We start from the raw sequence: 14,860 nt of genomic DNA, 5'->3' as shown, positions 1-14,860 counted from the left end.
AATAAATCCACCACAGTGTGACAGCAGAGCTCAGGACTCAGAGGGTTTCTGTTACCCAGAGGGCTCTAACAGCCCGGTAATAGCGGTACTCCCCTCGCCTGTTGTCTCTGACAAAAACGTTCTGGTGGTTGTGATGTACAGCTCCTTCTCCAACTCTCATCTCTGTGGATTCACACCTGTTCAGAGCATCGTTTTCCTCTGTCATCTCGGCAGCAAAGAGACAGCCAACCCACCACGTGAGTGCTCTAATTTTACTTACATTAATAATCTATAATGTACAATAAAGATATTTACCAGAAAAAGTCAGTCTTTTTTTTTTAGTTAATCAACTGTAAAATAAATACTGTGTTTCTCCACTGTCAGCTTGCATCTTGGTGTCCAAAGATATTCAAGTATACTGTATGTTGAACCATTGCAAATGTCTTTGGATGAAACAATAGCAGTCTGTAGAAGGCATTTCAGAGAAAATGCATCCAATTTCAGCAGGAAAACTGGAAAAAGAAATGGACAAAATATGTGCATACATTAATGTTGAAATACTCTCTATTTTTATTGACAATGTGTTGGGAAGTGTCACCCACAATCCTTGACACTCCCAGCAGAAATAATGAGGCTTGGGTTATCATCTCAGGTTGAGCATCACTACACCGCTTGTTATCCTGCTCCCCCACATGCGGGAGGGAGGAAAATTGATTCTGAATAGTCCCGCTGTGTGCTAAATGAATTCACAACCACAAATTCCAGCGAGGTGTGATATTCTGGTATAAAGCTGCAATAAGAACAGAGAATTTTTAAAGCATACTAACACAATATGTGTTTTTTGGAAGATGTATATTTTAAATTAATAGAGTTTAATCAGTGAGTGGTCTTTGATTCTCTGTCAAGAACATGTATGCAAGCTGCCTCCTTGAGATTCTTATTTACACACGTCTATTTATAGTATTACTGTCTTACTCATTACAAGCAAATCCTCCCTGTTGCAGCTTCTAGGACCTTTACATTTAAGTCAAACTCATGAAGTTTCCAAGCCAATTTTTCTTTTTTAAACAATGAATTACAAGAAAACTTCCAAGAAAATGGTACACTCTGCATGATATTGGAAAAGAGAATCTTTGGGAGGAAAGGAACAAGTGAAATTGTCATGCAGTGTGACAAAATGATTTATTGAAAGCGACTGGGGATGGAATTTGAGATTGGCAACAATGTAGGTTTCAATGAAAATTCGCTTTTGCACGATACAACACCACTGGTCAGTAGTATCAAAGTGAGTCTGGATCAAGGAAAATCACCCTCCACCAGTCTCTTATTTCCTTGTCAGAGAGCTCTGTATTCTCAGAGATGGGGGACACTTTATTGAGGCAGAAAGGAAGAATATGATGGACAGAGTGGTAGCAGGTCACAGTGTTCCTTATCTGCAGAGCTTTTTCTCTGGAAAGAAGACAATCAGAATCCCCTACAGTCTACAGTGTCACAGTGTTCTTATTTGCCTAATAGTGGGACACTTCTCCCTTTTCACTGCTGGTGTTTATGGTTCCTCCACTCCGTTACAGCTGTTTGTTACATCTGGTTACTGGTGACATTACACTTGTCTTTCCCCTGTGAACAAAGGATGATCAATGCTGTGCCACCCTGCCTGCAGCTCACTCAACACACTGACAGAGTAGGTTAGTAATGATGCAGTGTGAAGTGACTGATAGCTAAGTGTGTGTGTGCCGTTAATGGAAAATGACAAGCTCATTTTCTTCACGATGCTGGTTTTCACAGCACATGGCAGAGGTTTCAGGGGAGGGAGCGAGAATCCATTTTTAGGATTCTGACAATGTCATGCCCTTTTACTTTGACATACTACATCATTTCTTGTGTACTTGAAAAATAGAAGTCTCTGCTCAACCGTGTGCATAGCAATTTTATTGTCATTAAGCTATTATGTTCAGTCTTGAAACCTGACTGGAGGGTTCATTTGTGGGAGGGGAAATGACAAGTCAAGATCTTAAGATGAGCAAAGAAGAAGAGAGAAGAAAGATTGCTAAGACTAAGAACTGAAACTACTCTGTGCAACTGCAGTATTGCTAAGTATAACAATTACCTCACATCACTATGGGCGATGTCGACCAAACTGGCATATAAGGTTGTCCACAGTAAAACATTGTGATGGACGATGATATCGTTGTTGTTTATACTTTCTTTTATCGACTTATTTGTTTCCATGTTATATATTAATTTTTTTTTTAGCACTTTTGAGCCCATTAACAGCCCATCCTCACCTACTCAACAGCTTTTTCCTGCAGCTACATTGGTGATGTCAGAGTCTTTTAAATACACACCTGTTATATGAGAGCTAACCCTCAAAAATAGGCGTTAATCAACCACCAGACTGGAACCACAAATGAGGACTAAGACAGTGGGCTTTTAAATTGCAATGTGCTCAGTGGTCGATGACTTTCAGCCATTAGTCATCATTAATGACTCATGAGCCATGGACTGTGGCTTGACCATTGACCAAACCCCATTAAAAACAGCATAAAAAGTTTCAGGGAACATATTGTGCTTTTCAGGTTCAGAATTCTAATTTGTGTTATTACAAGAACATGTTTACGTAAAGCCATGTAAGTAGCTTCTTCAGGCTGTAATGTGTTTTGTTTCACATCTTAGTTAAGGTTGTAAGCATCAGTTAGTAAGCTAACATTTGCTAGTAATTAGCAACAATCAAAGTACAGCTGAGGCTGATGGGTATGTCATTAGTTTTAGTTTTACAGGTATTTGGTCATATCAAAAGTTTTGCACACATTGAAATTAAATCAGCAAAGTAAAAAAAAAATCTTCCATTGGGAGCCAAGAGTAAGTAATACTGTACAATTAATGACAATCTATGAAACAGCTGTTGAGACAAATTCTCATTGTCATCCCAACAGCCGTGGCACGAGCACAGCTAAAGATAGAACTTAGAGCATGTAAACAACAATGCATTCTTGAACCTAATCTCACTTTGACTTAAATAGGAAAAAGTCCTCACACGTAGCATCTTTCCAAGGCTTGATTCCTCCTCAGCCACAGGGCCTAAAAGAGTGATTGTTTTGCAAGTGATTTTTTTCTGTCTTTTCTCAGATACATGTTTTAAGAGGGCTGGGATGGACAGTTTGATCCTGCGGGCTGGTGACACTGAAGTCCTGGTGAGATGTCCTTGAGTGTTAACGAGAGCCAATCTTCTCCGTCAACGACAGCTCTGCCTCTGCCATTCAACAGCTCCACCTCTCCGCATTCCCTACCATGGGAGGAGGGCAGAACCCCATACGAGTCAGTGCAGGAGTGGTTGGGGAATAAGTCCCAGCTCCTCTCAGACCTCGCTGTCCTCGGCAATGATGAGCAGTGCCATATGTCTCCTATCCTGACGGCATGTCTCGTGGTGTGGTACAGCATAACAATGGTTCTGGGGTTGGTGGGGAACATCGGCCTCATCTGCATAATCGCCCGTCGCAGAGAAAAAGTCAATGTCACCGGCATTTTCATCTGCAACCTGTCATTCTCTGACATCATGGTGTGTGTCTTCTGCCTCCCCTTCACTGTCATTTACACGCTAATGGACCATTGGGTGTTTGGGTCACTGCTATGCCGGCTTGTACCGTTCATCCAGTGTGTGTCTGTGACAGTTTCTGTGCTGTCTCTGGTGTTCATCGCTCTGGAAAGACATCAGCTCATCATTAACCCCTCTGGCTGGAAACCGAGCATTCCTCAGGCCTACATGGTGGTTTTTGTCATTTGGATCCTGGCCTGCTTCACCTCCTCACCTTTCTTGATCTTTCAGCTCCTCACAAGTGAACCCTATACTAATGTATTCCTCCCCCAAGCGTCTCCTCAGGTTTATCTCAATGCATCTTCACCTCCACCTGTTTCCTACACATACAAAAACTCATCTGTGCTTCCAAATTCATACCGCACCCTCTTTTCTTACGTCCCCACCTCTCCACATATTGAGGCCTGCCTGGAGCACTGGCCATCCCAGCAACACAGGCTTGCTTACACCACATGGCTCCTGCTGTTCCAGTACTGTGGTCCACTTTTGTTGGTTTTCCTCTGTTATGTTAGAGTTCTTGTGCGACTTCGCAAGCGCAAAGACATGCTGGACCGCGCAAGGACCCCAGAGAACCAGCGCATGACCCACAGCCGCCGGATCAACATCATGCTGGTCGCCCTCATAACAGCCTTTGCTCTTTGCTGGCTGCCGCTCACCATCTTCAACGTGGTGTCAGACTGGAACCAAGAGGCTCTGCCTATCTGCCACCACAACCTGCTATTCTCCCTCTGCCACCTGCTGGCCATGTCCTCCACCTGCATCAACCCCATCATCTACGGCTTCCTCAACTCAAATTTTCGGCAGGAGGTCAGAGAGGTGATCCTGCACTGTCGCTGCAGCCGACTGGAGGATGAGTGTGAGCGCTTCCCCATGTCCACTGTGCACATAGAAATGTCCCGATCCTCTGCGCCGCTCAACTGCAGGAGCAACTCTGTTGATATTACAACTTGATGAATACTGCTGTAGTCAGATATAGTCATAAACTGTACAGTTTTAGGACTAACTTCTGCTGTTTGTTCCTACTTTAAGGACAGTACAGTCGTTTTGTCAGTGGTTTACAGTGAAGTGTGCTGTACAATGTTGGTTTATCTTTTTCTGCAGTAGCAGTAAAAAGTGTGTTGACGTTTAAAAAACAGTTTTAAAAGAATGTGTCATTTCAAACTAATATTTTGCTGTGTCCCTATTAGATGCTTCATATTAATTGTATACAGTTTTATGTACTGCGGGGGCGAAGCCAGACATTGTATACATTTGCGGCTGCTCCCCTGGGGTGATTTTTCCCCATTTATAGCAGATAATACAATGCCTTAAATCTGTAAAGCCTTTGAGAAAAACATGATAGTTGCCAAGGGAAAAAAATCTCCCTGAAGAGCCTACATACTCTTTGTATCTGTTCTCTGACGGCCTTCATCCTTCTGAAACCATAACACAACAAATGTTGAGGATGTTTGGCTGAAGAAATCTGCTACATCTGAATATATCCCATAATAATCTGGGCTGCTCTAATCGCAAATCAAGAATCCCAACAATGTTGGCCAAAAGAAGAACATTTACTCAATTGTACTAAATTTAGTATACACAAGGCAAAATTTCTCTTTTGTTCCATTTAATTTCCATTCCAGTCAGAGAGACTGAGAGGAAGTGAAAAAACCTAAAAGATTGAGGGCTTTTACAAAAGGATTTGGGGCTGTATTTGATTTTTGTAGTGCTGCTGTTGTATTTCTAACATTTTCTTACTTTTTTATTGTATTTATGACATTTGTGCTGTGACACTGATGTGTGAAGTCATACATCTAAGAAAAACATGAAGTGTAATTTTTGTGATTAATGTGACTTAAATAGGTAAAATGTAACACTTTATAACATTAGTAAAGTATACATTTGCTTTTGATTAACTAAATAAATATAGAATAACATAAAATGTTTTACACTTGGCTGTTAATGGATATAATACATTGTGTACCATTTCGGAAATAGATGGATTGGTTATGAAGATGCACTCCCAAATAATCTTTAATGACACTTCAGACCTGTATATTGTATATCCAATAAGGATTACATACCATTGTGTATCTATTTAATTCAAATACTTGCTTATGAATGTGCATACATGTTATACTGTAGGCCAATGTATTCATGTACATGCCTGGTTTAATAATCAAATTAGTGCTATATGCTGTGTTTTTATAGCAATAATACACATTTCGTAACTACAAGCGTATGCCTTATTCTCTTCTCTTTATTAACAATATGAAATAAAAAAACACAAGACGAATTAGAATTAATGAATGCTTTCGAGATTGGATAAACTTTGTCTCCCCCAAAATTGTAGCTATTCAACCTATTAGATTGTCTGTTGTATATTGAGTGACCAGTCTAAGCCAGTCTGTGTCTGCAAAGACAATGACATTTTTAAGACATGAATTTCAGCCGGACACCAAAGAATTTGAAAAAGTAACCTGAAAATATATGTGTGATACCATGTTCAACAAGTTTGACCTAAATCCAGGACACTATCTGCCTGGGCTTGCTCAGTGTCAGTCAGGGAAGAAACTGAGATACTCGGACAACAGCTTGTAGCACCCTATATTAAATTGGGATCACGTTATCAGACTTTTAAAAAAAGAAACTATAATCAACCCAGATAATATTTTAAAAATGTGAAATTATATTATAGATGATAGTTTCTTTGTCAATAATAACTTTTTGATTATGCATTTAGACTTTTTAAAAGGTTGCAAAGTAGCCAGTTTTGTTAATTGACTTAACAAATAGGTTTATTAATTATAAAGAATGGATAATGGAGTTTTAATTCGTATTTACAGTGGCCTAAGTTGAAAATGGGAGATGAACATTTTGAGTAAGTGCTCCGTGTTGTGTCCTCCATGTGGCCTTTTATTTAAAAACAACAGCAACAAAATCTCACACAAATGAACACATGTTGCAGAACACACAGAAGACTGTGCAAGTATTGATTTTGATGGGAATTAGACTTGACAAACTGTAAATGCCAGGTTGTTGAACATGACAAATAGGCTAGAGTGTGGCCAGAATCTAGACTCAGGGTCACACATCATAAAACTATACATTTTTAACCGTAAATTGTGTAATTTTTGTGCAGTAATGTGGTTGTCTGTGAAGAGAGCCAGAAAAAGTAATATAGAAACAGATAGCCATGCATTATACTCTGGAAATCAGAGGGCAAAACTGTCAGCATCACAATTCACAACCATTGGCTTAAATGCAAACAAAAGGCTTATTTTTTTAACAAAAACTCCTAGATTGAAGCATTTCATATTATTATTTTAGCACTCTATGTTTACCAGAAAGGACAAGTTGGCTGTTAGCAAGCTTCTGTTAGCTATGTGTTAGCAAGTTAAGGCACTTTATTCTACATAGCTTTCTGAATTATCCACATTCTACTACAACATGCATTACATATCCAATCCAATCAAATCCACTTTATTTATATAGCACGTTTATAGCAAACACAGGGTTTTCAAAGTGCTGCACAAAAACACAATAAATATATAACACAATAAAAGCACAATAAAAAAGATAAGTAGACAATAAAACACTAAAATACAATATGATTAAATTGAATAAAATAAAATAAATAAAAGGCACTGCCCGCACAAAATAAAATATGAATTTATACACATAAAATCGTAAAATCATAAAAATCATAAAATCAGCACTCTACGTAGTTTCAAATGCTTAACTTACAGAAATGTAGTTAGCCTAAAACTGAATTTGGATATATGACTTAGTGACAAAAAGCACTGCATATTAGCTGATGTTAAATATATGGGTTCATTGAAGCTGCTGATGTCTCACGTCTGTATCCGTCCACTTTTGTCCTCTTAAAAGTTCTGTTTTTCAGTTGTTCAGATTTTTAAAAAACTTTTTATGGGTTCTTTATCCTGTTGGTAGTGCATTTCATCCATGATTTCAGCTTCTTTGCATTTTTCTGCTGTTTGCTAACAGACATAATTGTCAAGGAGGCTAATTTATTCAATACTTAGTACAGTGGTTCCCAAAGTTTTTCTACTGGGCCCCCTTTTTCTATCTAAAAAATACTTTCAAGCCCCTCCTCCCCTCCCACAACACAACAAGCAAGAATGGCCTTGTCATATTTTTTCATCCTTGTTATTTGTATTTGTAATATTTCGATAGAGTCATGATCTGATTTAGCTTCTACCACACTGTAAAAAATGTTTGTAGAAATAACAGTAAAACACTGTCAAATACATCAGAAATAGGGCGTAAAATTAAAAATTGTATATCACCATATTAGACACTTTTAATTACCATAAATCAGAGAATAGCACAAAACCTCTTTCTGTCATAAACTGGAAGAAACACACAGTTTTGCTGTAAAAATATAACATTTTCATGCAAAATTTATGGATGAATACCATGATGTGTGAATGAATGACAAAATTACCCTAAAAATAACAGGATTATTCAGTCTAAATTACAGTTTTTGCTGATATTTACATTTAAATTTACAGTAGAAAACACACTCACTGTATTTCTTACGGTGAAGTTCTGGCAACCACAGCTGCCGGTATTTTACCGTAAATTAAACAGATTATTTTTTACAGTGCAGCATTGGAGAACAATGAAATTACTTGCCACGCCATCCCCTTTTGTAACCCTGGGCCCCCCCTAGGGGTCACGCCCCCCAGTTTGGGAACCACTGACATAGTCAATGGAGAGGGATTGATTGTTTTCCCCTCCGGTGGGGGCGGGGCTTCAGTGCGCTCTGTCTCTATCGTTCACTGTCGAAGTTTGAAGTAGGTTTCTTAGGGCCCATGTCTATGTTAGGGCCCTGCTCAGGAGGACTAGATGCAACGATGCTCCCTTCGACATCTCCTCTGGGTTGTTAGTGACGTATGTAACCTATCAGCCAATGATGGCTCTTGTCCCAACATGCATTGCATCACAAACTGCACGCGCGAACTATGTACACCGTAGTTAAGTCGTCTTGGAAACAGCGGAGTTTTAACCTCACAGCCACACAAAGTAAGTGCACGGCTTTTAGAATTTTTAAAAAGTACTTTTTGATATCTGCATGTATGTGTTTGTACTGCTTGTCGTTAATAATGTGTCTCACACGTATGTCTGCATATTACGGAAGTATTGACCCAAGTTAGCCAGCCCACCGTAATGCTAAAAATAACACGGTAGTTAGCTCGCTAAATTAGCAACAAAACGTGGCGTAAACTAACGGTTAGATCTGATAACGGTTAGCCTTAAAGGTAATACGTCTGTTTATGTAAGTTGGTATCGCTGATGTTTCGTCAAAAAGCTGTGCATCAAATTGTATATATTACACAGTAACTACCGTCATGTATCGCATATAGGTTAGGAGGTTAACCAATGGGTATGACAGCATCAATCGATTCACGATTTACGTAACGTTAGCTAACATTTGGTGGTTTAAGTAGCTAATGGTAACTCTGTTCTTCGCGTTTTAGTGATTGGAATGACTGTAGACTGTAGTATTAGTATGTAGTATTCTGTACAATACAGAACGTCACCCTGTTAAAATAATCCCCTAACTAATTTTTTCAAGTTTTGCAGGAAACGCAAAAAACTTCACAAAGTGTAACATATGACATTTATTGATCATTTCACTCAAAAATGATGTAACAAAGGATGGTTATTGGTATAGTAATAACACTGTGTGTAAATTATGTAACTTAAGAGAAATAAATGACTTAGGCAATGTTTTGAACATGCCTTTGTGACTTAAGCAAGATATGGTAACACTTTATTTTGAAGGTGTCTACATAAGAGTCACACAAGCCTGTCAGAAACATGACATGACAAGTATCATGAGCATTAATGTTACTTCAAAGTGTCATTAATGTTCATGACACATCCCATGTCATGTTTATGACATGCTCATTTAATTCTTATGTAGACACCCTCAAAATAAAGTGTTACCATATCTTGCTTAAGTCACAAAGGCATGTTCAAAAAATTGCCTAAGTCACATTTTATTTTGACTTAAGAATAATAAATCCGCTTAAGTCACACACTTGACATAGGCCATTATCTTAAAGGGGTAAAATCACATGATCTGATCAACTGAGGGTGTAGGCGATTTTACCATAGGTGGCCGGCATCATGAGGAGATGATTCAGGCAAAAAAATGACTTAGCCGATTATTTTAACAGTGTGACGAGAAGCAAGAGAAAAACTTCTATAATGGCAGGTGTTCATACTGTGAAGAGTAGATTGCCAATTTTTTACTGCCACTGTGTCTATTAGTTTTCATATGAGAAGTTAGTCAATAAGTGACTGGTAGATTGACAGAAGTTATGATCACCCTTCAGAAGCAAAGAGTTTAATGTTTTTCTCCACCTCATAACTTCATGATGTCATGTTTGACAAATATGAGGCAGTATTAATATTTTTGCTGAGTGGTCAGACAATGTCAGCAAAAAGACAAAGACTTAATTCATTCTGTTAATCAGAAAATCTAGATTCTAAAATGACTAAATTGAAAGTAATTCTGAGTCACAGCTCTGATAATGACACTGTCAGATATGTTTTTGGTGTTGTCCTCCCCATTGGTTTAGTAGGCATGATGGACCAGCAAGTGATTTCATATCTTGTGTTGTTAAAAAGGGGTCACCGCAAGTAAAATTCCTGTGGATTGTGAAAGTTGATCTTCATCTCATCTCTACATTGTTTTTGTGTAGGTGAAACTAAGGAGACCAGTAATGACCACAAGTAACAACAGTTCAGTTCTTAAAGGTATTGTACATCATCTTAGTTATGTTGCAGGTAATATCAACTGAACTTTACAGCTGCTGGTTTAAGTTTAAGGATCTGTTCAATGTGTCTCCAGATGTCATTGCCTATGTTGATGTGTGGTCATCAGACAAAAGAGCGAACTATGCAAAACCATTTGTTCAGCAGCTGCAGGAAATGGGAGCTCAGGTGAGACCACAGGACACACATTTGCACAGTATTTTGTATACCATTGACTGAAGTTACAGATAAACGATATGTATACCTTGCAAAAACCTAAATGCCTTTTCTTTTACAGGTATCAAAAACATTCAGTAAACAAGTCACACATGTTGTCTTCAGCAATGGTCACCCGGCTACATGGAGGAAAGCTAAGAAAAGTGTTGTGAGACTCGTCTCTGTTCTCTGGGTAGACAGGTAAGAATAAATAAGAGAGTTGTATTCTTTTTTAACTTAAACAATTCACCCTTCGCTAAATCCCAAACCGTCCAATACAGACTGGCCATTCATAGCATAGCATAGCATAGCATTAGCCAGCTCTGACCAGGGTCTGACAACTATACGGCTCTGCTTCATAGACAGATTTTCTTTATTTTCAGGATGGTGACAGTGTTGGCTCCATTCTAGCACCAACAGCTTGATGGAGTAGCAGTAGCTAACAACAAAGTGAAGAGTATTGTTGAATTGTTTTAAAGTGTTGCAAGATGATGTTGCCAATCACTACTTGAATCTCTTAATGTGGCTTATTGTTTGGTGAAATGACATCCAGATGTTACGATGAAGGTGAGCGCGTGGATGAGGAGCTGTATCCAGCCGTTAATGATGAAAGCAATCCTGTGATGAAGAACAAGAGAGTGAGTCAAGATTTACCTAAAATGTTCATTTTGGTGTAAGCACAGCTGAAGCTGGCATGAATCTGTATTGGACTACTGTAAGTCAAACCATACATTATGTTGATTTTAGGTTGTTGACTGAGGTATTTTCATTATACATGATACAAGAGCAAATGCTTACCTTTATGTTATTTAAAAAAATCTAATGCTTAGAATTATAACAACCTGAATTTAATATGATTTAAAATTGCCAATCATATTAAATTCACTGGAACAAGTATTTAGACAGCCTATGATATCTACTGTTATTTTGGCTCATCAATTAATCATAATCTTTCTGCAGCATCTTATGTTTAAAAAGAAATCCCACGTTATACATTTCATTGCTTTCACAAACTTTCACTGCTTCACAGCTTAACTCAGTGAAGTCATTCTGATTAAAACAAAAAAAAAGTTCTGTTGTTATGTATGTTTAATAGGTTGAGAGAAAAGCAGCTCTTCAACTTTTCTTAGCAAGGCGAGCACATGGACTTTTCATTTAAGTTGTTTTGACTTTGAAGTTTCACACTCCAACTTCTTTATAGTCATTGGCAAAGAAAATCTTAGAGCTCAAGGTCCCTCCGACAGTGGGTTTCCAGTTTATGATGTTTTTGTAGGAAAAAACGAGATATGACTTAGTGACAAAAAATAGACACTGAAATAGTGCCGAAGTTTAAAATTTCTGAATGAAATATAAAATAGATTTGTGGAAGACAGTAATTGCAAAATGAATGACTGTGACTGTAAGTGTGTATTGGTAATGAGAAGTAATAAATGTATGAACAAAATAGGGTAAAAAACAAAGGTAAGTAAAATTGAAAAGACCATGAGTCTTCAAACTGTATTGGATTTATTTTCTTCATATTCAAAGTATTTTTTTGTCTTTGATTCATGTAGCATCGTTGCATGCAGCCAAAAGATTCTCCAGAGAGGACACCTGAAAATGACAGACGCATGAAAAAGAAATTAGACAAAATGATGAAAGGTCTAGCCCCAAAACAAACTCTGGGTAAGAGATCATTACACCTTTAAAAACTTTTTGAAAACAAATGTGAAATTAGAAACTACATAATTTGTTTTCACCCACAGTTACAGATGTGTCGCCCATCATCATCGACGAAGAGAATGGAATAATCTACAGCCCTGCCTGGAAAAGATCAGATTATATGGCACAACGTTTGAAGGACATGAAAGAGAAAAGGGAAAACATCTCACCCACAGGTATGTACAGCAGCACTTGTATAAGCTGATGAACTGACCAGGTCTTGCATATATTTCAGAACTTTTGAAACACCAGAAATTGATATTTATGCCACTGTTTTTCAGCATCACAAATGGTTGAATCCAGCTCACCCACTGGCCTGAAGCCTTGTCTTGGGAGCACACCAACTGTCCTCAAATGTATGTGTAAGAACATTTGATGTTACACATGAATTAAATATTGTATTATAGTTTTTCTCTTTCCAAACCCCCAAGTTAGAGAAGGGACTTGTTGGGTTTTCCTGATACCATCCCTTGTACTCATGTTCACTTTGACTTTGCAATTTGCAATAGATAGATAGATAGATAGATAGATAGATAGATAGAACTTTATTGTCTGTCACGAGTGACGGAAATTTGTTTCTGACAGGCTCATATAAAAAACACTAAGAAACAAACAAACATTAAAAACACAAAAATGTGTACAATCATGCTAAAAAGGAGGGGGGGGGGGGGGGGGGCTGTTAAAAGCAGTGTTCATTTTTTGTTGTTCAGGGTGGTTATTGCAGAGGGGACGAAGGATTTTTTGTAGATGTTTTTCCTGGCCAGTGGAACCTTATAGCGTTTGCCTGAGGAAAGTCTTCTGTGATCAGGGTGGCCTTCCTGATCACAGACCGGCTGTACAGTTCTGAGAGGGGGGTTTGTGGTGCTCCAATGATTTTGCTGGCCTGGTTAACTGTACGGGAAAGTTTGGTCTTGTGTTTGGATCAATAAACAATATGAGTTAGGGGCAGCTGCATGTGATTTTATTTAATGGGCATCATGGAGAACCATTGCAAATCCAGCAAAACAACAAAATGAAAGTCACTTAACAATGCACATAATCCTTATTATTGTATATATTTTTTTTCTGAATACAGTTGACCAGTCGGATGATGATTCCAGCGCTTCTGTTGCTGAACCTACATACTCACCTGATAAGGAAGAAGGGAGAACAAAAGTTGATGTTAAGGATCATAACCATTGCACACCACGCCACAGGAAAGGCTCCAACAAACCTTGGATCTCGCCCTCCAATGATGGGCCAAAACAAATTTCAAGTCCTGTAAAATGTCCTGACTTCAAGGACGAAGAGGATGGAGAAGGGATGAGACAAAAAAAGTCGAGAAGTTTCTCAGTCAGAAAAAAGCCAGCAGAGAAACACAAAGCCAAAGGTTTATTAGAAGGTCCTAGCCAGGATCGGAAATCTGACAACAGCAAGCACTTGTATAAAAACTTACCTGATAAGGAAAAAGTGAAAGCACAAGTTGAGGTTAATGATCATGATCTTTTCGAACCATGCCACAGGAAAGGCTCCAACAAACCACCCGTCTCACCCTGCCATAATGTGCCAAAACTGATTTCAAGTCCTGTGAAATGTCCTGACTTCAAGGACGAAGAGGATGGAGAAGGGACAAAACAAAAAAAGTTAAGAAGGGCCTCAGTCAGAAAACAGCCAGCAGAGAAACACAAAGCCAAAGGTTTATTAGAAAGTCCTAGCCAGGATCAGAAACGAGGCAAGAACTTGTATAAAGAAAAAAGGAGATCACCGATAAAATCATCTAGTCCAACACCTAACAAATCTGAAAAGGGGATCCAAAAGATTAAAGCATCTAAATCCTTGACGGAGACTAAGACCCATCTTTCCTCCGATGCTGCAAACTCGTCTAGTTTAATGTCACCACCAGTGAAACTACGTGCTGCTGCAATTGAACTGTCAAAAGAAACTGCTACCCCATTACAGAAAACAGCCAAACGAGCCAGAACATCACTGTCTGCCTTGGTACGATCTTTTGCTCTGTCCGGGGATAGTAAAACAGTTGCCTCAGGCTCCACTGATGGAGATAATGATGTGTTTGAGGACTATTTCTCACCAGTTAACCACATATCAAAAAGACCTCCTTTGCCTAATCTACCAGTGGAGAGAGACATTCAGATTCCCTTTGAGTTGCAATCTGTCCCAAAGAAGAGAAAACAAAGAAGAAGTGAAAGCATTGGATCTGAAGCAACCAGTAAAAAGAAAAGGAAACTGGATAAAATCATCAAAGATCAGCAATGTGATGCAAGCAGTGAGCCTCAAAGTCAGCCACAGCTGGATGTTGAAGAATCTCTGCTTGCATTGGAGAGTCCAAGAGTTGATGCACCTATTGTGACTAAAAGGCAAAGACAAAGCACTTTGCCATTTGCAATCACCTGTACAGCTAGAAGTGCTGCAGTCAAACAGAGAAGATCATCTACATCAGTACAATCAACAATGTTAAGGGAGCCTCAAACAAAAACGGAGCTGCTGAAAAACTCTGATGTCAGCGTTCCTTCTCATGCATTGGAAAGTGAGTAGTAAGGCTAGAAATTGTATATTGATAACACCTGACCTCTATTGACTTTCTATTATTATGAACTGAACAAAACA

General features: G+C 38.6%; 2 protein-coding genes across 3 annotated transcripts in view; both read left to right on the top strand.

The window, feature by feature from the left end:
• The first annotated feature begins 111 nt into the window (after positions 1 to 111).
• LOC131993549 (neuropeptide Y receptor type 1-like) lies at positions 112 to 5,444 on the top strand. Its single transcript, XM_059359507.1, has 2 exons — positions 112 to 236; positions 3,106 to 5,444. Exon 2 carries the CDS (start codon positions 3,176 to 3,178, stop codon positions 4,520 to 4,522), a length of 1,347 nt encoding a protein of 448 aa, XP_059215490.1. The 5' UTR covers positions 112 to 236; positions 3,106 to 3,175; the 3' UTR covers positions 4,523 to 5,444.
• A 2,963-nt stretch (positions 5,445 to 8,407) lies between these two features.
• mcph1 (microcephalin 1) overlaps positions 8,408 to 14,860 on the top strand; it is a 30,855-nt gene continuing 24,402 nt past the window's right edge. The window contains exons 1-9 of one of the 2 annotated variants that reach the window (XM_059359349.1): positions 8,408 to 8,599; positions 10,288 to 10,342; positions 10,437 to 10,528; positions 10,638 to 10,756; positions 11,109 to 11,193; positions 12,109 to 12,220; positions 12,301 to 12,432; positions 12,538 to 12,612; positions 13,332 to 14,780. In XM_059359349.1, the coding sequence (XP_059215332.1) occupies positions 10,309 to 10,342; positions 10,437 to 10,528; positions 10,638 to 10,756; positions 11,109 to 11,193; positions 12,109 to 12,220; positions 12,301 to 12,432; positions 12,538 to 12,612; positions 13,332 to 14,780 (2,098 nt within the window). In that variant the 5' untranslated portion in view covers positions 8,408 to 8,599; positions 10,288 to 10,308. The remainder of the gene's footprint in view (positions 8,600 to 10,287; positions 10,343 to 10,436; positions 10,529 to 10,637; positions 10,757 to 11,108; positions 11,194 to 12,108; positions 12,221 to 12,300; positions 12,433 to 12,537; positions 12,613 to 13,331; positions 14,781 to 14,860) is intronic. The other variant, XM_059359348.1, reaches the window with a different exon arrangement.

The sequence above is a fragment of the Centropristis striata genome, chromosome 20 (assembly GCF_030273125.1).
Source record: "Centropristis striata isolate RG_2023a ecotype Rhode Island chromosome 20, C.striata_1.0, whole genome shotgun sequence".
NCBI lineage: Eukaryota > Metazoa > Chordata > Actinopteri > Perciformes > Serranidae > Centropristis > Centropristis striata.
This window is presented reverse-complemented; position numbering and strand designations above follow the sequence as displayed.